The sequence below is a fragment of the Syzygium oleosum genome, unplaced genomic scaffold (genome assembly GCF_021117445.2).
Source record: "Syzygium oleosum isolate NSW1041296 unplaced genomic scaffold, Sole_v2.1 Sole_v2.30, whole genome shotgun sequence".
In the NCBI taxonomy this organism is placed as follows: Eukaryota; Viridiplantae; Streptophyta; class Magnoliopsida; order Myrtales; family Myrtaceae; genus Syzygium; species Syzygium oleosum.
The window spans coordinates 267,294-288,728 of record NW_026607514.1 but is presented as its reverse complement, the minus strand read 5'-3'; the positions used below and the strand labels follow the sequence as shown (position 1 = coordinate 288,728).

The window sequence follows — 21,435 nt, the reverse complement described above, 5'->3', positions numbered from 1 at the left end:
ACTATGCTATTTTAATAAAAAGCGATTATATCAGTTATGAATACTTCAGAGAGTACGTTTAGATTATATTGGTTAAGAATATCTTCGAAGATATCTTAAACTCAAAGACTTTCAAAGACAAAATTGGATAGTATTTATTCCTTTTTTTTTTCTTGCCTTTTCGTCTACGCTAACAACTAATTGCCCCTTAATTTGAAATTACGAATTTTCAGAGCTTTTATATTTGAACAATAAAAATATCGCATCAACATGTCACCTCAGATATTATTGACGGAATGACATAACTAAACATTCCTTACAGATTAAGAGGTTCGACAACATAAAATAAGTCAGAAAATCATAATTGCGTGTTAGGTACAAGTTAGGGGATCAAAGGTCGATTCAACCATCATCACTTATTACCTTATTTGTTACATTGTGATTTATAAACCAATTCTTTACACGTATGCATAATCTCTTTTGCATTTCAATAACTTCCATCAACCTATGAATTTTCACCTGAAGGAGTTTTAACACACATAATACATCACAAGACTATCGTCTAATAGATTAAGTTTTTGGGTCGGATCACAAGCCTTTGAAGAATCACAAGTCAATTCTCACTTTTATTCTTCAATTTTAATGATGAGATATCCTATTCATTGAAGTCATGATATTTATTTATAGCGTTAATACCACAGAAAAATTATAAACCGGTACCCTTAGGACACATTTGCCATACCTAACTTTCGTCTCACAAAAGATTTCAAATTAGTACCCTCATCCTACATTTGCCCCAAGTTAATTTTCGTCTTACGAAAAATCCCAAATCGGTACCTTCTTAACACATTTACCGTAAACTAACTTTTGTCTCACAAAAAATCAAAACTGATTTTCCTCACCCAAATCTACTCTCTGTTGAAATCCATACGTGTCAGCATACGTGAATTTTCCATGTCGGAGACGTCATTCTCCACATCGGAGATGTCACATGGTCAGCGAGGTATTGAAACGAATGCTAATGGAAGTTAGATTTGAATCTAGGGCATCTTGTGAGATGAAAACTAGTATGGGGTAAATGTGTCATGTGGCCTCCGTTTGGGATTTTTTGTGAAGCAATAATTAGTTTGGAGGTAAATGTATTATGGGATTACCGGTTCGAGACTTTTTTGTGAGACGAAAATTAGCTTCGGGGTAGATGTGTCATGAGATACCGGTTTTCGAAGGTATTATATTATAGACGAAACAAATCTCCATCAGAACATCCTCTCAAATCCGAAATGCATGCAACTTTAGCTGACAGTGCTATTCGTAACGGTTTTTGACCATGTTTTCAGCTTATCAACGGTTGGACAGCCTCCTTAAAGCCTGGAAACATTGGACTGTTGCCTCCACCTCCTAACTGTATTTTGAAATTGCCAAAAAAAAAAAGAAAATCCCACCCACTTTTTCCTCCCCTCTGCAACAAAACGTCCACTCGATCCCTCCGCCTTTTTCTCCGCAGCAATTTCCACCGAAGAAATTAAGAGAAAAACCTTAAAAACTGTTCTTGTCTGTGGTTAATCCTCGTCTGTCCTCATGGTTATATCCCATTAACTGCCCGACCCACGTTCAGGGTCCTTCAAAATTTTGTCTTTCTTTCTCTCTTTTGTATCAAATTTTCCCCCACAACCAAATTTGAAGGACCCTCCGTTTGTTTCCTTCTTCTTCTGCTTCATCTTCATCTTATGTTTGTTGCTGAAATCTTTTCATTGCTGTGTCACTTTTATGGATTCTTGACCAACGTGTTCGCGATCCAGATCGGCTTATCTCCGAAACCCGGTGGGTCTGCGCGAGGGATTTTAACCGGATCCAGGCATGAATTGCTGCCCCTGTTTCGCAGTACAGAAGTGCAAAGGCGAGCATGACGACGACGCAGCTGATGGTAAGTTCTCGATTTCGATTGCACGAGTATGTGTACAACGGGATCATTTCGAGGCGTATGCATTTGCAAAGTGTTTTGATGCCTTGCTTCTTTCCCTGTATCTTCATTGAGAAGTTCAGATGAATCCATGGTTGCCCCGAAATTCGAGTTTCCTATTTATCTTCTCTCTGTCTCTCTATTTTGTTTTCGTTTCTCTTTGGCTGAGAGAGTAGTGGTGCTAATGATACCCATTTACAGTTACCTCAGGATCTCTCATAAAGTATTAATATCTGGCTAAAGACATGATTTGGGAACATAGAATTCTAGTGGTGTTGTGAAAGGGTGAAAAGAAGGTTATGAGGTTTGCTGATATTGAATAGTAATGATAAAATTCATCAGGTTTGGTCTCAAAAACAGATTTTAATAACTCTTAAATGCATGATGAGAGGCAGAGCATTCACTTAAAGATTCTGAAAGATCCCTTTTGTATCTCCAAACGTGATTCGCGCAATTGTTACTCAAATAGCAGTCTTTTGGAAATCACTCCGCTGGGAGATACTGCGCGGAGCGAACATGAGCTTTATAGCTTCTAAGTCTGCAGTGCAGAAGATCTATTTAATGCACTAATTAGTACTGGTACATTCGTGATTAAGATATGTAGCACCTGATATTAGATATTAGTAGTTGGTCATTTGTTATGTCTTCAAGGTACTGTTTGAAAATTAAACTTTCCGCCTTTTACTTGTCGTATTAGTTGCTGGAATCAAGAAGCCTAAGCCCGGAGGCGAATCCAGAAACAAGGAGGAAGTCAAGCATGGAAATATTACGGCCCAGAATTTCACTTTCCGCGAGTTAGCCTCGGCCACAAAGAATTTCCGACAAGAGTGCTTGTTGGGTGAAGGAGGATTTGGTCGAGTATACAAAGGAACCCTCCAGGGGACCGGGCAGGTGACAGAGAGGCTTCCACTCGCTCTCCCTCTTCTTTATCTTGGAAAAATGTAGGGCTTATGAAACCACGCTTTCCTTGTTCGTCAGGTGGTTGCTGTCAAGCAACTCGACAGGCATGGACTACAAGGAAACAAGGAGTTCCTCGTTGAAGTCCTCATGTTGAGTCTCTTGCACCATGAAAATCTTGTCAATCTCATGGGGTATTGTGCTGATGGAGATCAAAGACTTCTCGTGTATGAGTTCATGCCTGGAGGTTCTCTAGAAGATCACCTGTTCGGTACCTTCAACAGTCTAAATTTGATTTGGAATATATTTTTGCTGAATCAGTGTGCTGATAACGTAGATGAGAAGACATCTCATCTAGTTGCTATGCTACAAATCATTACTAACTTGCGTCATAGTTTGTACCACAGACATTGGACCGCAGCAGAAACCTCTGGATTGGCTCACCAGAATGAAAATTGCATTTGGTGCTGCACAGGGTCTTGAGTATCTGCATGATAAAGCCAATCCACCCGTTATATACCGCGACTTGAAGTCCTCGAACATCTTGTTGGACGAGGCTTTCAACCCGAAATTATCCGACTTTGGGCTGGCCAAGCTCGGGCCTGCTGGAGACAAGATGCATGTCTCATCCAGGGTTATGGGCACTTATGGCTATTGTGCTCCGGAATATGCAAGAACGGGCGAACTTACACTGAAGTCCGACGTGTTTAGTTTTGGAGTTGTGCTACTAGAACTCATCACCGGACGGAGAGCAATTGACACAACAAAACCTACTGATGAGCAAAATCTAGTTGCCTGGGTAATTTTACAATCCTATGATAGTCAATGTAATCTATGTTCTAGTCATCCTCCTCTCTAACTTGTACAGGGATCGCACTTGCCTACAGGCCCAGCCTAAATTCAGGGACCCGAGATCGTATCCGGATATGGCTGATCCTTTACTCGAACGTAGATTTCCTGAAAAAGCATTAAATCAAGCTGTTGCCATTGTAGCCATGTGTCTGCAAGAAGAAGCCTCGGTCCGCCCACTAATGAGCGACGTTGTTACTACTCTAAGCTTCCTGTTAGTGGCTCCACCTGACACCGTGGCTGCTCCTCCTCCAGAGCCCCACAAACGTTCCCAGGAAGCAAATAGTAGCGAAAGCGACAGCGAAAGTGATGAAGAGAAAGGCGACACGGAGAATACTTCTAGGGAACATCAGAATCACGGTGATGAAGACAGCACAAATAAGCAGGACACAAAGGTTGATGAAGGTCACAAACATGACCAGGACACAGGAGAGAATGATGAGGATATTAAAAGCAACGATAAGGGATCTGATTCGGATTCAAGCAGCAAGAGTAGCATGTCGAGGAATGGAAGTGGTGCGTTCAGGGACAGAAGCAGTTGGTTCTTGCATGAGGGAAGCATTTATTATTCACACAAATTGAGCGTAAGTTTGTCCAATGGGAGCGTGTCTTCAGTCCCCGAGATGAGCAAAGACAGCGGAAAATATTCCTTGAGCCATAAGAGCAGCAAGAGATCGTTTGACGGAGTCGATCTTTCGAGTCCAAAAGGAAGCGGCAGATACAGCAAAACAGGGTCATTAGATCATGCTGCCTCTTTGGGGGGCGATGACAAGGGTCGTTCACATGATGGGAGCTACAGAATCGATCTTTCGAGTCCAAAAGGAAGCAGCAGATAAAGCAAAACAGGGTCACTGGATCATGCTGCATATATTGAGGACGAGAGCCACACTCTATCCAGAGACGATACCCTTTCCTCAAAACGAGACAGCAGTGAGGGATCCCTAGATGATGTCGATTCGATTCATTCCAAGCAATCGAGCGACGAGCATGTCCACTCATGATCATAAGTTCCCGTCACTTGGTTTCTCTTTATTTTACATACAGGAGTTTAAATTCTTCTCTCTTAATTCAACTGTGACTGTCCAACATGGATACAATCTGGTCGCCACTGAAGAGGACATACATTTGATATTTACGTGGGTTCAATCAATCAAGTTCTTTCTCACTCTAGAGTATGTAACACATTGCTTCTCTGTGCGCGTACTTCAGCGTTGAATGTGATGCTCTACCGGGAATAGGCAAATAAGCAATATGCTTTCTGTATAAACTACTGCTGCCTTTTCTTGTCAATGAACTTCCGGTACTCATTTAAAGAACAGATTGGAGATTAGGTCTTTGGATTTCATGATTCAGAAATTAGAGTTATTCCATTGCTCTTGATCTTAGAAGGCAGTAGTCACTGGTGCTGTTTGTACCCATAATGGCCGGCGATTGGCTGCTGGACACGGGATGTGATCCCTTGCCAATGGCATCATCTCGTGTAGGCGGCACATACTTTACCTCGAGGAATCGTTTCCTAGGTTCAAGCCCCTCTTGACATCAATAAGCAAAATATAGTCCATGAAAAAAAAAAGCAATTGGGTATCGGTGTCACGTGGGTAGAGTCTAGGAATTTTTTTTGATAGATAGAGGAAATTATTGTCACTCTGGTACAAGTTTATGATTTTGGTGGCACAAACAAAAGGTATGGATATTTGTATGTATATGATGTACACTAGGTTTTAAAAAGAATACCTAAATACAAGAAAAACGTTGGAATTGATTTATATCGAAACATATAGTCTGATTTCAGCTCTTATCACTTATCCTTTTCTTAATTCTTCCTCTAGTTTTTTTGCGTTATTAAACTCTCTAACTTATTAGATGTGTGACATGTATCGATCCTCCGATCAAAATGCGATCATGACGTTGCTAACATGGAAAAATTTGCACAAGATATTGACACAATGTCTAATTACTATAGACCTAGTCAATAGATGAGCGAAGTTTGAGATTAGATCAATAAATCCTTAACCAAACCTTCCCAGGACAATATGTGTGTATGTATGTATGTATGTAATTAAACAATCAATTAATAAGGTTTGAAACTTTTGAAAACCGTCAATCTCACCGTCCCTCAAAACTTTGGAATCACAACCAACACCAACTCTAGAATCATCGCCAACACCGACCTTGACGGATAAATTGTTCTCCAAATTTTCCAATTTCTTGCGCACATGATCCCTCACACTTTGCGATCAGTTGCTCGATGTCGAGTTCGTGATCACGAATTGCAGAGTATTGTGTGCGCAAGAAACTGGAGGATTTGGAGAACAAACGGTCAAGACCGGTGTTTGTGATGATTCTCTGAGTTGGTGTTGGCTATGATTCTAAAGTATGAGAGTTTCAAATCTTGTTGGCCTCCACTTTTGGCTCTTTTCGTGGACTGCCTCCGTGATAGATTCTTGACTTCGCCAGACATCTCAGCTGCCGGCGGTGAAAGTTTGGGATGGATGTTGTTTATAATGTTGCCCGGTAACGGTGGGTCTTGTTTTAGTACATGCATGATGTTGAGGACTTGCACGCTAAGTTTTATTAAGGCTGATCTATAAAATCAATGTATTAAATGACGTGGTAGCGTGTCTATGAGCATTTGAACAAGCGGATCGCACTATGGTAAAAGGAGAACTCCAGCGGCAAAAAAACGAACTCGTATCATGCACACTGAAAAGCCAAACTAGCATGTCTGAATACTCTTCAGGAATCATCAAAAGAGGCACACTGCACTCGCCGCAAGTTTGGGTTCGTGGGCATGCTACATAGTCCCGTGTTCGACAATTTTCCGTCGAAAGGAAGATCCTTTCGCTCTGGTCAAATTACATCTTCAACGGATGGACACGGATTAGAAAAGCCTTCTAACAATGTCACAAATGCTACACGATCTTGCCACTTCGAACAATTTGAAGTAAACTTGTTGCATATTTCTCCCTGATACGTCTTATCTGAAAAACCTGAGCTCGACGTGCTAGAATAGGCTTCGAGACTATTCGATGAGGCCATTAAGAGTAGCAATAGACCATTCTTCAAGGGCAGGGAGGCATTCATGCTCTACTTCTTGAAGAAAGGTAAGGCGAATTTGGCTATGGAGCACTTGGCTGCACAGTTAAATTGTTAGAGCAGAAGATGAAGAGTGGCGTCCTGATGCGATTATCATAGATGCATTCCTGAAGCACTTCGAGGATCGCCGACTCCGCCGAAAAGTTGTGCAAGCCAGTGCCGTGTCAAAGGCGATTACCTCAAGGTGTAGCTGAAAACCTACTAACAAAACGGCTCCCAAGATTTAAAATATGCTGGAAAGAGATGGCATAACGATGGACAACGAGCTCTATAGTATGTGCGATAAGATATGTGCATCATGACTCTTGTGCTTGGAGCATTATTGTGTGCACACACACAATTACACAATCTTTGCACAATTCGAACTTCACAATGTTGGGAATCGTTCACCGATTCCAAAAAAATAACCCAAGCAAACGATCCTCACCAGCAGAATATAATAATAAAAAGAACAGAATCGAAAAAACACACCAGAGAATTTGTTATCGAAGTTCACCCAAACCTGGACTACGTCTCCGCACAGAGGCACTCTGCGAATCCACTAGACTTCGAAGAAAGTAGGAATACAATGATGATCTTCTCTCAAGATCGTGGTACAAAGAGATTGAGAACACTCATAAAGAAAAACTCATTTTTCCTTCTCTTTTTTCTTTTCTCTCTATTTACTTCTCGACGCTTGACTGCTAACTTCTATCAATAGCTGATATATAAAGTGTAGCTTTTAACCTAAAAGCAAAATTAATAGAAAAGACAAAAAGGTCCTTAATAACAATATTTGGCTTCATCCTCCAACACACAAGTGCTCAGTCATCAATGGTATTTGTTTGCTGCATGCATGGCCCGAAATACTTGTTGAGATCTTCTCTTGATTCCGCACCGGATCATATCAGCATAATAGCCATTGTTGCTCGCTTAGTTAGCATAGAGCCCTTTGATGTGAAAGTATCTGTCAAAATGGCCAATACTACTAGTTGTATCAGGAGATGTACAGAGTTTTTACTTGAATTATTTAGTAGTGAGCTCTCCCGCAACTGCCATATTTCCTTGGAAATTCAACGTCCTAAAGAGCAAGTCATTTAAATGGGTATGTTTACTAGTATCATCTGACCATTCTCAGAAAAGTTATATCTGCCTCCAAGTGCAAGCTAGCCCAATGGATCCCATCCTTTTGGATCGCATGGGTTCCACGTGGGGTCCAAATGTTCAATTGATTAAGTGCAGCTTTTGATTAATTCCTGCTGCCACTAAGCTGCCACTAAGCTGCCCTACGGGCCCAAATGTTCAAATCCAGCAACCAGTGTCAGCACAGTTAAACTTACCGGTTAACCCACCTCTGGTTGCTCATAACGGACCACCCCAACAGCAGCCACAGTTACCACAGCAGCCGTTCTACCAATTATCTCATCAAAATCTGAATCCGCCATTGCAACCCAATTATGTGGTAGCTCCTCTGCCCGCCGCTGGTTCAGCACGAAATCAATTAGCAGCAGACCCTGTAATGAGGAGATATGGCTATGATGCGGGATACCTCCAAAACGTTTATAGAAAACCATATCCTGATTGGATGGATACAATACCATATCCAAGAGGTTTTAAAATGCCAGAATTTACATTGTTCACTGGAGAGGAAGACCAGTCTACTTTTGAACATGTTAATCATTTTCTGGCTCAATGTGGTGATGCGGCTCATGCTGATTATTGGAAATTGAGGTTATTTCCTTTGTCCTTATCGAAAACCGTTTTTACATGGTATACTGCTTTACCTGCGAATTCGGTTACATCATGGGAACAAATGGAAAGGTTATTTCATTGTCAATTTCAAAGGGCTGTGCCGGATTTGTCTGTAGCTGATCTCTCAACCATGAAACAATTAGCTAATGAGTCTGTCGATAAGTTCATTTCCAAATTTAAGAGGGTAAGGAATAAGTGTTTAGTCCCTTTACCTGAAAAGACTTTTGCGGACCTTGCTTTTAATGGATTAAAGTTTGAAATCCGAGAGAGAATGGTTGGACAACCATATTCGGATCTGTTCCAGTTGTCAACCATAGCTACCAAGCATGAAAGTCTCCTCCAGGAAAAAGACAAAAGGTATGGTCGACGGGGTGAAGTTCGTTGGGCCAATGCTGATGAGAGTGAAGATGAAGCCGAATCAATAGATATAGCAGATATGGCTCTCGCGAAAATGGTGATTGATAAGCCGTATATCTGCAAAGCTTTAAAACCAGTAAGAGTTAGAGAAAAGTCTAACCTCATGTCCAAGGCTAAAGAACCCATTTTTTATTCTTTCGATATCAACAAGACAGAGGAAATATTTGACTTATTATTAGCTGATGGACAAATCAGGCCGACAGAGGGTCAAGTTTTACCCATCAAAGAAGAATTAGCGGGAAAGAAGTATTGCAAATGGCATCATTCGTGGAGCCACGCCACCAATGACTGCCTTGTATTTAAAAGAAATGTCCAGGAAGCTATTAAACAAGGGAAGATAAAGTTTTCTGAAGACAAAGGCAAGGCCCCAATGGAAGTTGATGTCGATCCTTTTCCCGTAATGGCAGGAATGGTGTCATTAAGGACAAACACCAGGGGGCATCAGCCACGTCGTTTTTACGAAAAGTGTAAGCAACTTTTGGAACAAGAAAAATATTACTCCAAAAGTCGAAGACTTCCGCCTGGTAAGGTTGTCGACGAATTTCGTGGTTTAGCACTCATTGATTCATATGAAGAACAAACTCCTTTTAAGGGTACCAATCATCGTAGAGGTCGTTGAGGCCGTAATAAGACTATTAAGTCATTCGAGCAAAGGTATGAAGAAGGTGATCCAACTATTGATACCTTAGGAGAGCCTAGTGGTAAATATGATTATTATGTAAGTTATGCTCCACCACCTTCATACAATGGGAAGATTGAGCCAAGTGGATAGGGTCCTGATTTCCCTGATCGGGAAGATTTTCACACAGACTCTCATTTGCCATATCGACGAACTCTGAAGGTGCCAAGAGACCCACTTGTAGGTCAATGGTATGAGGCCAGCCGAACTCGAAATCACAGCTCAAACCTAACGCGGACTCAAAAAAGGAGAATGTTGCGAAAAAGAAAAGAATATCAGCTCCGACAACGAGTAAATCAAATTCACATCAAGCAGGTGAAGCCAGTCTTGATTGCTGAGCAGGAAGCCAGGCCGAAAAATCCTAAGCGTGGGAATTTAGTCTGGAAACGAAAATCAGGAATTCAAGCATCGACATATTGTCGACCTCAGCAATCTTCATCAAAACAAGACATTGAGTCTGTGCGGTGCGAGCCACAGCAATTGTCAAGATCAATCTCATCGTTGAGTTCTTGTATGGTTCGAGTATGTCTTCCATCGAACCTTCGGGTAATGACGATGGAGTCAGATCGTACGGCAGAGGATACAATGGAAGAAAAAGAAAAAGCAGAGTTCTACTTTGACATTGAGGAGGTTGTGGAATTTGAAAAACCTCCACCCAAGGGTTCAAATCATTTAAGGGCTCTGAATATCAACGCAAAAGTTAATGGCCGACCGGTGTCTAGAGTATTGGTAGACGGGGGATCTACACTGAACCTCATCCCATATCGTTTCCACAAGAAACTGGGAAGGCGTGATGAAGAGATTATTCCGTCAAACATTCAATTGTCTGACTTTACTGGAGAAATCTCTGAAGTTAAAGGTATTTTCATAGCCGACTTAACCGTGGGTACCAAAACTTCCAGAACGTCCTTTTGCGTGGTTGATGCAGATGGATCTTACAATTTACTATTGGGCCGAGATTGGATCCATGGTAACCAATGTGTGCCATCAACCCTTCATCAGATGCTAGCATTTTGGAATAGGGATAAGGTAGAGTACGTCAAAGCAAACACCAAATCACAAGTAACATATGCACATGCATCTCCAATTCGTCAATTAGCACTGAAAGACGGTATATCAATCAGCAAGCCACCTCTCGTTGACCCCAATAGTATTGCGTTTTGCCGTTTCGACAAAGGGATCGTTGAATGGGTCCCAAAAAGTCAACTGGCAGCATAATTAAATGAGGTTGTCTATGGAGAACCTTATATTGTCAAAAGACCTCACTGAGAGGTACTCGGCCTATCGGGCCGAACTTGCATAGCAATCTGCAGAAGTTGTCGACGGAATCCTTGAATTTGAAGAGTCACCCATAAAAGAAAGTGAAAAATCAATTGAAGCTCATGACCCGTTACAAGAAGTCAACCTTGGACTAGATAACGAACACCGTCCTATTTATATAAGTTCATTGATCGATGACAACTTCAAAGCTCAGTTGATAAGACTCTTGAAGAAGTATAAGGATTGTTTCGTCTGGGAGTATAAAGAAATGCCAGGATTAAGCAGAGATGTCGTCGAACACCGACTACCCATAAAAAAGGGGTTCAGGCCTCATAAACAGCCGCCCAGACGATTCGCCCCGGAGGTAATCCTTAAAGTAAAAGAGGAAGTCGAGCGATTGCTGGCAGCAGGTTTTATTAGGACGGCCTGGTACGTGGAGTGGTTGTCTAATATAGTCTCGGTAAAGAAAAAGAATGGGAAGCTGCGTGTCTGCATTGATTTCAGAGACTTAAATGCAGCTACTCCCAAGGTTGAGTATCAGATGCCAATGGCAAATATGCTAGTAGATTCAGCTTCTGGAAACGAAATTATGTCATTGATGGATGGTTATTCAGGTTACAATCAAATATTCATTGCTAAAGAAGACGTCCATAAAACTGCGTTCATATATCCTGGGGCTATTGGTACTTTCGAATGGCTCGTCATGCCATTTGGATTAAAGAATGCAGGGGCAACTTATCAAAGGGCCATGAATTTTGTTTTTCATGACATGATCGGAGAATTTATGGAAGTCTACATCGGTGACATCATTGTCAAATCAGATCAGGTATGTCATTTAAACTATTTAGAGCAAGCGTTTATTAGGATGCAAAAATTCGACCTAAAAATGAATCCATTAAAATGTGCTTTTGGAGTAAGGGCTGACAACTTCTTAGGGCCTGGTTAATCAGAGAGGGATTGAAATCGATAAGAATAAAACTAAGGCTATCTTAGAACTGCCACCCCCCACGACCAAAAAGCAACTTCAAATGATTTTAGGGAAGATAAATTTTTTGCGTCGATTCATCGCTAACCTGTCAGGAAAAATTGAGGTGTTTTCCCCATTGCTGAAATTGAAAAGTCATGAAGAGTTCATATGGGAGGACAAACATCAACATGCTTTTGATCAAGTCAAATGGTATTTGGTTAATCCGCCTTTCTTGATGCCGCCAAGAGCAGGTCAACCATTGAAATTGTACCTGGCCGCTACCGACACTACCATCGGATGTATGCTGGCACAGGAGAATGGTGAAGGCAAAGAGCAAGCGGTGTATTATTTGAGTCGGATGTTGAATGATCCTGAAACAAGATACACTGCGATTGAGAAGCTATGCTTGTCATTGTTTTATGCATGTACAAAATTACGTCATTATATGCTGCCGACTACGGTACATGTGATATGTAAAACAGACGTGATTAAGTACATGTTGACTCAGCCTATTGTTAAAGGCCGAATCGCCAAGTGGGCATTTGCTCTGACCGAAATAAATCTGGTCTATATGCCACTTAAAGCAATAAAAGGACAAGATATAGCAGACTTTATTACGGAATACCCTGGAGCTCGAAATGAAAGTTGTGAGGAATACGTTCACGTGGTCCCATGGAAGCTCTACTTCGATGGATCCAGTACCCCCGGATCTGCTGGGGCTGGGATCATGATAATTTCCCCTCATGGACAGAAAACGAAACTTATGTTCAAAATGAATTTTGAATGCTCCAATAACCAAGCCAAATATGAAGCCTTAATTGTCAGCTTAAATATATTGGCCAATATGAAAATACGTTTCGTCAAAGTTATAGGGGATTCTCAATTGGTGATAAAGCAATTATCTGGGGAGTACCAGTGTCTTAACGAGAATATTATATCTTATTATTCACTTGCCAAAGAGCTCCTAAATCACTTTGACGATTTTGACTTAGTCCATATTAAAAGAGAGCATAACACGGAGGCCAATAATCTGGTACAAATGGCTTCCGGATATAAAATATCAAAAGAGCTTGTCGACTATATGATCACTCAAACCAAGGTCCTACCATCGATGGACAATAGAGTCATATTTACACAGTCGACAGAAATTCCTGTCGACGACACGACGGTCGACAAGATGGTAGTCCAAGATTGGAGAGCCCCATTTATAGAGTATCTCAATAACCCAGTCTCTACTGATAAAAATTTCAAAAGAAAAGCCTTCAATTATTTAATGATTGGGAACGAGTTATATCGGAAGACTGTGGATGGGTTATTGCTCAAATGTTTGGGACGACAAGAATCTGTGATAGCAATGGCTGAGGTTCATGAAGGCATATGCGGGGCCCATCAATCAGGGATAAAAATGAAGTGGTTACTACGACGACATGGTTATTTTTTGCCGACTATTACCCAAGACTGCATAAGTTATGCTAAGGGGTGTGAAGCCTGCCAAAGGTATGGACCTATTCAGCGCATGTTCCTGCAACCATAATGAAACCCATTATTAAACCTTGGCCATTTAGGGGCTGGGCTATGGATATAACGTCAAGAAAACACAGCTTTATTCTGGTTGCTACCGATTAATTCACCAAATGGGTTGAAGCAACTTCGTATAAGAGTATAACGTAAAAAACAGTGAAGGAGTTCATCGAAGAGCGTATTATTCATCGATTTGGCATTCCAAAATCTATAACTACGGACCAAAACACGGTTTTTACTGGGCAGGAGGTGATTAGTTTCGCCAAGTCTAGAGGCATTAAAATGATTCATTCAACTCCTTATTATGCCCAAGCCAATGGTCAAACTGAAGCCTCCAACAAAGCTATCATTGCATTAATTAAACGACATCTGGAGGATAATCCCAAAGAGTGGGATGTGTTGTTGTCGACTGTATTATGGGCCTATAGAACGTTTAAAAAGACTGCCATCGGAACTAGCCCATATATGCTTACTTATGGACAAGAAGCAGTCCTCCCTGTCGAAATTATGATTCAGTCTTTACGAGTCAAACTTCAGAATGACTTGGCTAAGGAGGAGTAGATCTTTTCCTTTTCCTTTTCAATAATGATACCATCTCCTCCAATGTCTCCTCTTCATTTATCCCAGAGACAATCCAAAAGGGAGTAAGACCTTATAAGTAACCAACTAACACAAAGAAGGACAAAGTGAGCTAGCACAGGGAAAGACAGAGATTTACCATCAGCAGGATTTTCTGCAGTGTCGACATCCTCTGCATCAGAGTCTTCTTCTGTTTCTAAATCAAGAGATGGAAGGTTAGAAGATGCGCCAGAGTGAAATTGAATAGGAACACAGAGTGATGATGTCTATACCTTGAGCAATCGGTTTCTTAGGACCACTCCGCTTTACACGACCAATTGCAGACCGGAGAGCCTCTTCGTATGTACTTTCAAATGCAAAGGAATACCACCAAGTCTGCCATTCAGGAAGGTGTCCTGGACGGGCTCTGAAAACATTAGAGAGGTCCGCACTATAATGGGTACGCATTGCGTTGGCAATTTTAATACAACAGAGAAGCGGGCTTCGATTCTTGAGAGAATATTCTTTTTTCTTGGTTCCTTCCGAGAAGCCTATTGAATAAGGAATTGGCATGGGAATTGCTTGCTAGAGTCCAAATTGCCTAGCACAATATTGCGGAGAATATATCTCAAACCCAGGATAGAATCGACCCTTCAATGAAGTCCATATGGGAAGATCTACTGCAGACAAAGCACAAGTCCAAAAAAGCCTATAGAGGTTGAATCGAGCTGGATCGAACAAATAATCAAATTCTCCATGACCATACTTAAAGAAAATGACTTGGTCATGATTCAGTTCAAGAAAAATCCGAAGATAAAAGACAAAAGGAGGCGCTAAAGAAGAAACATGTCGAGGAGAACGACTCAGCAATCGACAGCTCAGAGGTAAAGGTATAGGTTGTCTATACCCTTGCATAGATAGATGGGGAAGATGACGAGTGTTTTTACCAAAAAGAGAAGGGAAATACAAAGCCATCCATGCCTGAAGTATCCAAAAAGCGCCTGAAATGGTTCCAGAGTCCCCGAACTTCATTGCTCGAGAGGCGTGGGAGAAGCCTCTATACAAAACTGCAAGAATGAGAGGGGCCAAGGCAAGACGTTGTCCCGTGGCTAGGGCCGCGGCAATTTGCAGATAGTCCTTGCAAACTTTAAGGGCAGGACTGTAGAACACATATTTGATAACCAAAAGAGTAAGAAGAAGAGACGCTCATCTTGAGTAACAAGACCCGAAGCTCGGTAAAATCGGGACAGGAAATTGCTATATGTCAAGGTGTCATCAGAGATTAAGGGAGTAGACAGTACGGGCAAATCCTCGACCGCATGACCAACTAATTCAAAGCCCGCTATGGCAAAGACATCGAGCATAGTGATGGACATGTGGCCCCAAGGGAAAAAAAACAGTTCTTTGGAAGAGGACGAAAGTGATGGCGGAGCCCAATAATCCACGTTCTAGGTCATAAGATGACATACTCGACCTCAAGAGCGATGTCGATTCCAGCAGCTGTCCATAAAAGTCCAGTTTCTTGGTCAGCCTTTAGCTGAATAAATCATTTGTGAAAATCCTCTTCGTAAGAAGGGAAACCTCGAAATCGAGAAGACCTAATGGACCACACATCCGTAATAGAAGAATGTTGCAGTGCCAAGGTCTCACTGTGTTTATACGGGAAGTGGAATTGGAGATTCACAGGTATATTGAGATGGTCCATGAAACTGGGACCCAGAGAGAAACAGTTGTATTCACCCTCGACAGCTTTCAGTAAATGAAAAAAGCAATTACCATCATGCAGATTGTCTTTAAACTTATCAAAAGCTGCGATATAATCGCTGGATGAATATTCGGACTTTTTGGACGCCATGGGAAACGATAAAAAAGGTTCAAGAAACGATTTTTAGGGTTGAAAGAAGAAGACGCGACGATGAAACAAGGTTTTTACAAGGATAAAAGATGGAGAAGACGATTAGAAAAGCCAAAACTTTTCGGGGAAGATACGAGGTTATGTATCTAATGGATATTGGATGAGGAATTCGTAGAGACTGCTCGAAAGGGCGTCAAAGGACAGAAAGGCACGATCATCGCCTAGGGATTCGTACACAGACAAGGTACACATTTAAAAGAAATAAATTCAAATTTATTCCTTTCAAAAGGGGGCATATGTTGACACTCAAAATTACCCTTGGTGGGAATGGGCCATCCACAAGTTACAGAAGATATAAAGTACGGCCATATGGCAAAAATATGAGAAAGGCCGTGAGTCAGGCCCAGAGGCAGTTGTCGACAGGACACGTCATAAAGGTGTCGACAAGTTTAAAATCACTAGCTTTGCACGTGATGTCGACAAATCTAAGCCCTGCACGTAACGTCGACAAGTCCCGGATCACGAGCTTTGCACGTGACGTCGACAAAGTTCAGAATCACGAGTTTTGCGCAAAATCATGGTAATACGTGGTGAGAAATTCATTTACACGTGTCAAAAGGTAAAGACGTGACCGTGGGCGTCAAGGATAACAAGAAATAAAATGACACGTGGAAGACAATTAGCTACTACGTGATGTCCAAGGAGCGTAAACAATATCGACAAGTCAGGAAACAGTTAAAGCACGAAACGTAAGGAAGTGGAAAACGACTTTCAAGGAACGGTTATCAAGCTGCTCTATAAATACTCAAGGACTTCCAACGTAGAAGGGACCCCTTCTTCAACAACACAACACATCTCTTATTTAACCTTTATCCTTAAGCACATTAGGAGTAGTTTTAGTCATAGTCTTCAGATTCCGTGTCGTAGATTCAATTCCGACGAGGATCTTTATCAGGTTCAGCATTGTTGATTAAATTCCAGTGTTGTGCCACTAGCTCAGTGTCGTCGATTAAATTCCGGTGCTGTGTTTAGAGTATAGCTGTTGATTAAATTCCAGCCGTATTCATTCAAGTTACGTCATTGATTAAATTCTGACGTACTTTGAAGTTGTGTCATTGATTAAATTCCGGCATAGCTTAACTTCAATATTTGCGAGTTGTCGTTGCATAGTTAGTATTGTCGAGTTTGACATCATATCGAGTCAGGGTGTAAGATCTAAATTGAGATCAATAAATGCATTTGACATTCTCTGTCCAAGCTTGACTCAAGACACCGGTCTCCTCTAATAAAATCCGAAACGCAGCGTTCGGTGAAAGATTTTTCAACGGAGTAACAAACCGACGAAACAATACTCATGAGAATAACTCGACTTAAAGCCAACGAGTGAAATTTTTTTTCATTATCCTGACACTTTCACAGCTTATGTTTTTCTGCAAACCAATTGGTAGGTGGTCTTCAGCAAATGATCTTATGCAATTTTCCATTGGAATGCCTTTTCCAAGAATTGATTGGTAGAACTTTGTCCGAGATGCTAAATTTCAAAGCCAACAATTAGGTTTCGCATTGATAAACACATTACTTAGTTGTCAACTGACCTAAGAATTACCAGGCAAATAAGTTGCCGGTCATATTATTGGTCCAAAGAAATTTTGAAGCTTGCTAGTTATGCCAATGTACCAATCACAGTCAGATCATATTGCCTATTTATAGCTAACAAAACAACACACTAGTTGTGCAACGACCTGGGTCCCACTCGCAAGATATTATCTGCTTTGGACACCAAGTCCTCACGGTTTTGTTCCTCCAAAGGCAGTCCATACTACCCCTAGAAAAGGCCTCTTGCAAGTTAAGGCTTCCCAAGTCTTTATAAACAAGCCCAATGCTCCCTCCCTAGGCGATGTGGGACAAGAGACGTGCCCCCTTCGCCATCCTAGAAGCCTGCTAGGAGCCGCTCTTTGTCCAGGCCTCGAACCCCAATGACCACTCCCCGCCCTCATCGGACTGCGTTGTCACAAGTTGCCTCATTTGTAGTGCAGTGGAGACTGTTTTGCTCACTAGCTCAAGCCAGTTCAAAATCAGTTCTTCCGGGAAATTAGCTTTGGTCCATTTGGTTCTTTGGTAGAACAAATGGGTTCAAGGCTCAACCTTAGGGACTGAACCGAACATGATTGGTTGCTAGGTTTTGAACCTGTAAACCTACCCGATTCTCCCTGGAATCGGCCTTACACTGGATTGAAATGCTGGCCACGGTAGTAAAAGCTTGTGTTCTTTTTGCCAGCGATGATCTCAAGTAGCAACACCCCAAAGCTATAGATATCGGATTTCTCAGAAAATATCCCTCCCATGGCGTACTCAGGAGACATGTATCCTCTGCAATTGATTTTCATGTTAATCAATCAAGTTATAGAGTTTCGTAATTGTGTTGTAGAGTTTCCTAATTGACTTGATAATTCCAGCAAGAAGGCTTGAAAACTAACAGTGTTCCTACAACTTTGTGAGTATTTAGCAAAACTTGAGTGCCTTCAAAGATCCGTGCCAGCCCAAAGTCCGAAATTTTTGGGTTCATTTTCTCATCCATGAGAATATTGCTTGCCTTCAAATCTCGATGGATAACGCGAAGGCAAGAATCGCGATGCAGATACAGAAGCCCACTCGCGATCCCTTGAATGATGCGGAAACGTGTATCCCAGTTGAGTTCTGCTTTCCTTTTTGAATCTGAGCAAGGAAGAAAAAGAAAAGAATTCGTGACCGTAACTCACTACTATATATATATATATATTTTTTCCATCAGCACAAGTATGACTTGAAAAGAGTGAGACCAACCAAATAGAAAGGAGTCTAAGCTTTTGTTTGACAAGTATTCGTATACTAAAATCTTCTCCTCTCCTTCGATGCAGCAACCCATGAGTCTGACCAGATTTCGACGCTGAAGTTTCGATATTAGAACGATCTCATTCTTAAACTCCTCCATGCCTTGGCCTGAGCTACTGGAAAGTCTTTTGACAGCTATCTTCTTTCCATTATTCAGCATTCCCTGTTTCCAATCTCAGAGACCTGTCAGACCTTGGATAATGTCATAAAATTTCCTTCAACGAACATTTTAGAGAAGGCTTTTACCTTATAAACGGGTCCAAACCCTCCTTGGCCAAGTTTATTTGTTGCATCAAAGTTGTTAGTTGCAAGAAGTAAGCTACTAAAACTGAACAGTGTAAATTCGGATGCATCGTCTTGCTTCAGCTGATCTTTCCATGCATTTCCAAGAGACATTTCTCCTGTTTTATCAGTTATACCTGGAGTGTCAAGAGCCTTAAGGATTTTGGTAAAGTTTCTAGATTACATTTAATGTAAAATTAAGCATTGGACATGAGCTACTTGTACCTCTTTTACTGGCTCTCCACTTCCAGAGACCAAAAATAGCAGTTCCTACAGACACGATGCCAAGCATGGTACTTATGCTGATGATAAGTTTTGCTTGTGTCGACATGCCTGACACGAGAAAAGAATTGAAGATGTGTGATAAAGTTCAAATGAAACTCGTAATGAAACTTCTTATACCTGTATTGTAATGTGCGACCCAAATATATACATCCTGCCCATCTGTTGAAAACTCCTCTGAATCGATGAGATCTTTAGCCCAGACCAAACACCCTACTGGGTGGATATACGAATAAGCCAAGCAAGAACAATTATTCATGCACCAGCTTTGGCATCCCCCTACATCTTTAATCTTTGATAAATATTCCGCAGAATCAGGCACTTTCATCTGGTTCATGGGTACAAAGACATCTTTCTTCACCTGCGTCAAAGCCGACCTGCTTGTGTTCTGACAGTCCAAATCTGTTTCTCTAATGCACCCCCTGGTCCAATTCCTTTTGCTCCATTCTTCTTTCACTCTCGGCATAAACCCCTTTACACAACGGCAGATAGGAGAGTTAAGGGCGTTGCAGACGCCAAAAGGACCGCAAGTTCCATAAACTTCGCAACTGTTGCTCGGTGCTGCCCAATTTTTCAACCAACTCTCGGATCCATAATCCCATATCATTACTGCTAGAATTCCTTCGGGTGAAATGAAGCCATAAGCAAGAAAAGAGTTGTTATTAGAATCGACAGAGTAATAAGTGGTTCCCTGCTGAGGATCTTGCTTGAGATCGAACCCGCTATAGTATGAGGATTTCATTTCTGGTATGCCGCTGAATGTCGATTTATCCCATGGTCCACTTCTCCAATAAGAGGTCGAGCCATTCCAAGTGAAAAGTTGCGGCGGAGTCTCCGACGTAATCCCAGTGGTGAAATTTCCAGACGATGGATCGTTGTTGTTTTTCCAGGAAACTAAATACCGTCTCTCTCCGGTTCTAGCGTTTAGTCCTATCTTCATGTTTAGTAGAATTGTATCAGTTGGATCATCAAAGCTTGCCCATAATTCAATAGAATTTCTGTCTTGTAGAACAAAGTTTCCACCATCTGAAAGCATTGCTGCTGTATAATTTGACTGGACAGAAACATTGGTGGACCAAACTATGTTCTGTTGTCCATCCACGAGCTTCAAATTCCCATCACTGCCTATCGATAATTTCGCAGACCGATCTGCCGACGCGAGCGGCGAATCCCGATTGGCAACCCACACGATTTTAGAAGGCGTCAAGTTCTTGAACCATATGCCAACATACTGATTTTTTGACCCATCCGGCGTGAAGAACCCAAGATCGAACGTTTGGCCTGAGGACACGAGAGTTTGGTTCTGAAAGAGCGGCTCCGACGTAGTAATATTGTGAACCGCGCCGCTGGCTATATGTCTTGCCGGAAGTAGGAAGAAGAAGACCAAGCAAGAGCACGATGCCATCATAAGTCGCATAATAAGATTGACTGAATGAGCCATACGAGCTCGGCGGGTCGGTTGATTCTGCACTTTCGGCGGATCAAGAACAGATGAACAAGATTTTCTGTTGAGTTCAACCTCCTTTTGATCAAGAACCGTTGTCTTCGCTGGAGCACATTTTCATTGACTATTAAACGTTGGGATTGTTCAAATTCTACGCAGACTCTGAGTACACACCCGAATCATCCTCCTCCGCAAATTCTGTACTATTTGGATATTTTGACCAAGCAAAAAAAAAAAAGAAAGAAAGAGGTTGAAAAGTCAAAGAAAGCAACACTGGATGCTCGGCTCATTTTAAGACCAAGAGCACGCACAGTAACAGGAAAAGAAAGAGACGCTCGCCGAGAAAGAAAAGAAAAGGAGAGAGGGAAAGAGGAAGAAAGAAGCGGAGCACTCTCTCATGGACCCCTCGCCATTGATTAGCAACGTCCGGTAAGTGTTCGCACCCCTCGTTCGTCTAATCGGAGTAATATTTAAATTAGAGCACAAATTTGGGAATTTGTGGATTTTGAACTACGAGATTCAATTAAGGAATTAATGATCTGCGTATATATATATATAAATGATAGTTTAGGGTGCTGTGGAACCGTGAGATTTAACGGATCTCGATTTGGACTTACGGTTTGCCCGAAACAAAATTTTGAAGTTGACCATGAGTGATGAACAGTGTTCGACTGGCAACTTTTGGACTGAAGTTCGTCGGTTTTTGCTCGATTTTAGGACGGCCAGGTTGTGGGTCTTCTAGTGCTTCAAAAGATTTTTTTTTTTCCTGTAAGCTCACTTGGAATAG

The 21,435-nt window shown here is 41.6% G+C and overlaps 2 protein-coding genes and 1 long non-coding RNA gene across 4 annotated transcripts; 2 read left to right on the top strand and 1 right to left on the bottom strand.

Moving 5' to 3' along the window:
* Positions 1 to 1,468: 1,468 nt before the first annotated feature.
* LOC115694366 (probable serine/threonine-protein kinase PBL26) lies at positions 1,469 to 4,855 on the top strand. Of its 2 annotated transcripts, none has more exons than XM_056303960.1 (5): positions 1,469 to 1,903; positions 2,637 to 2,830; positions 2,918 to 3,107; positions 3,232 to 3,635; positions 3,724 to 4,855. In XM_056303960.1, the coding sequence occupies exons 1-5, from the start codon at positions 1,837 to 1,839 to the stop codon at positions 4,519 to 4,521; spliced, it is 1,653 nt and encodes a 550-aa protein (XP_056159935.1). In that variant the 5' UTR covers positions 1,469 to 1,836; the 3' UTR covers positions 4,522 to 4,855. The 2 variants fall into 2 exon arrangements, with proteins under 2 accessions (XP_056159935.1, XP_030477354.2); XM_030621494.2 differs by having other exon boundaries at positions 1,471 to 1,903; positions 3,244 to 3,635.
* Positions 4,856 to 7,043: 2,188 nt separating this feature from the next.
* LOC130135258 (uncharacterized) lies at positions 7,044 to 7,818 on the top strand. Its single transcript, XR_008814717.1, has 2 exons — positions 7,044 to 7,155; positions 7,582 to 7,818. It is a non-coding gene; the product is annotated as an uncharacterized LOC130135258 (long non-coding RNA).
* A 10,187-nt stretch (positions 7,819 to 18,005) lies between these two features.
* On the bottom strand, positions 18,006 to 20,914 carry LOC115694374 (G-type lectin S-receptor-like serine/threonine-protein kinase At1g61370). The gene is made up of 5 exons (XM_056303957.1): positions 19,325 to 20,914; positions 19,148 to 19,255; positions 18,887 to 19,059; positions 18,593 to 18,803; positions 18,006 to 18,484 (listed from the first exon to the last, which is right to left on the bottom strand). Exons 1-5 carry the CDS (start codon positions 20,643 to 20,645, stop codon positions 18,204 to 18,206), a joined length of 2,094 nt encoding a protein of 697 aa, XP_056159932.1. The 5' UTR covers positions 20,646 to 20,914; the 3' UTR covers positions 18,006 to 18,203.
* Between the last annotated feature and the right edge of the window lie 521 nt (positions 20,915 to 21,435).

Coding starts and splice junctions, on each gene's coding strand:
- LOC115694366 (XM_056303960.1), top strand. CDS start 1,837: ATGAATTGCTGCCCCTGTTTCGCAGTACAGAAGTGCAAAGGCGAGCAT. Junction 1,904..2,636: donor TGACGACGACGCAGCTGATG/GTAAGTTCTCGA, acceptor TTGTCGTATTAG/TTGCTGGAATCAAGAAGCCT. Junction 3,636..3,723: donor AGCAAAATCTAGTTGCCTGG/GTAATTTTACAA, acceptor ACTTGCCTACAG/GCCCAGCCTAAATTCAGGGA.
- LOC115694374 (XM_056303957.1), bottom strand. CDS start 20,645: ATGGCTCATTCAGTCAATCTTATTATGCGACTTATGATGGCATCGTGC. Junction 19,256..19,324: donor GGTCGCACATTACAATACAG/GTATAAGAAGTT, acceptor TTCTCGTGTCAG/GCATGTCGACACAAGCAAAA. Junction 18,804..18,886: donor GGTTTGGACCCGTTTATAAG/GTAAAAGCCTTC, acceptor GATTGGAAACAG/GGAATGCTGAATAATGGAAA.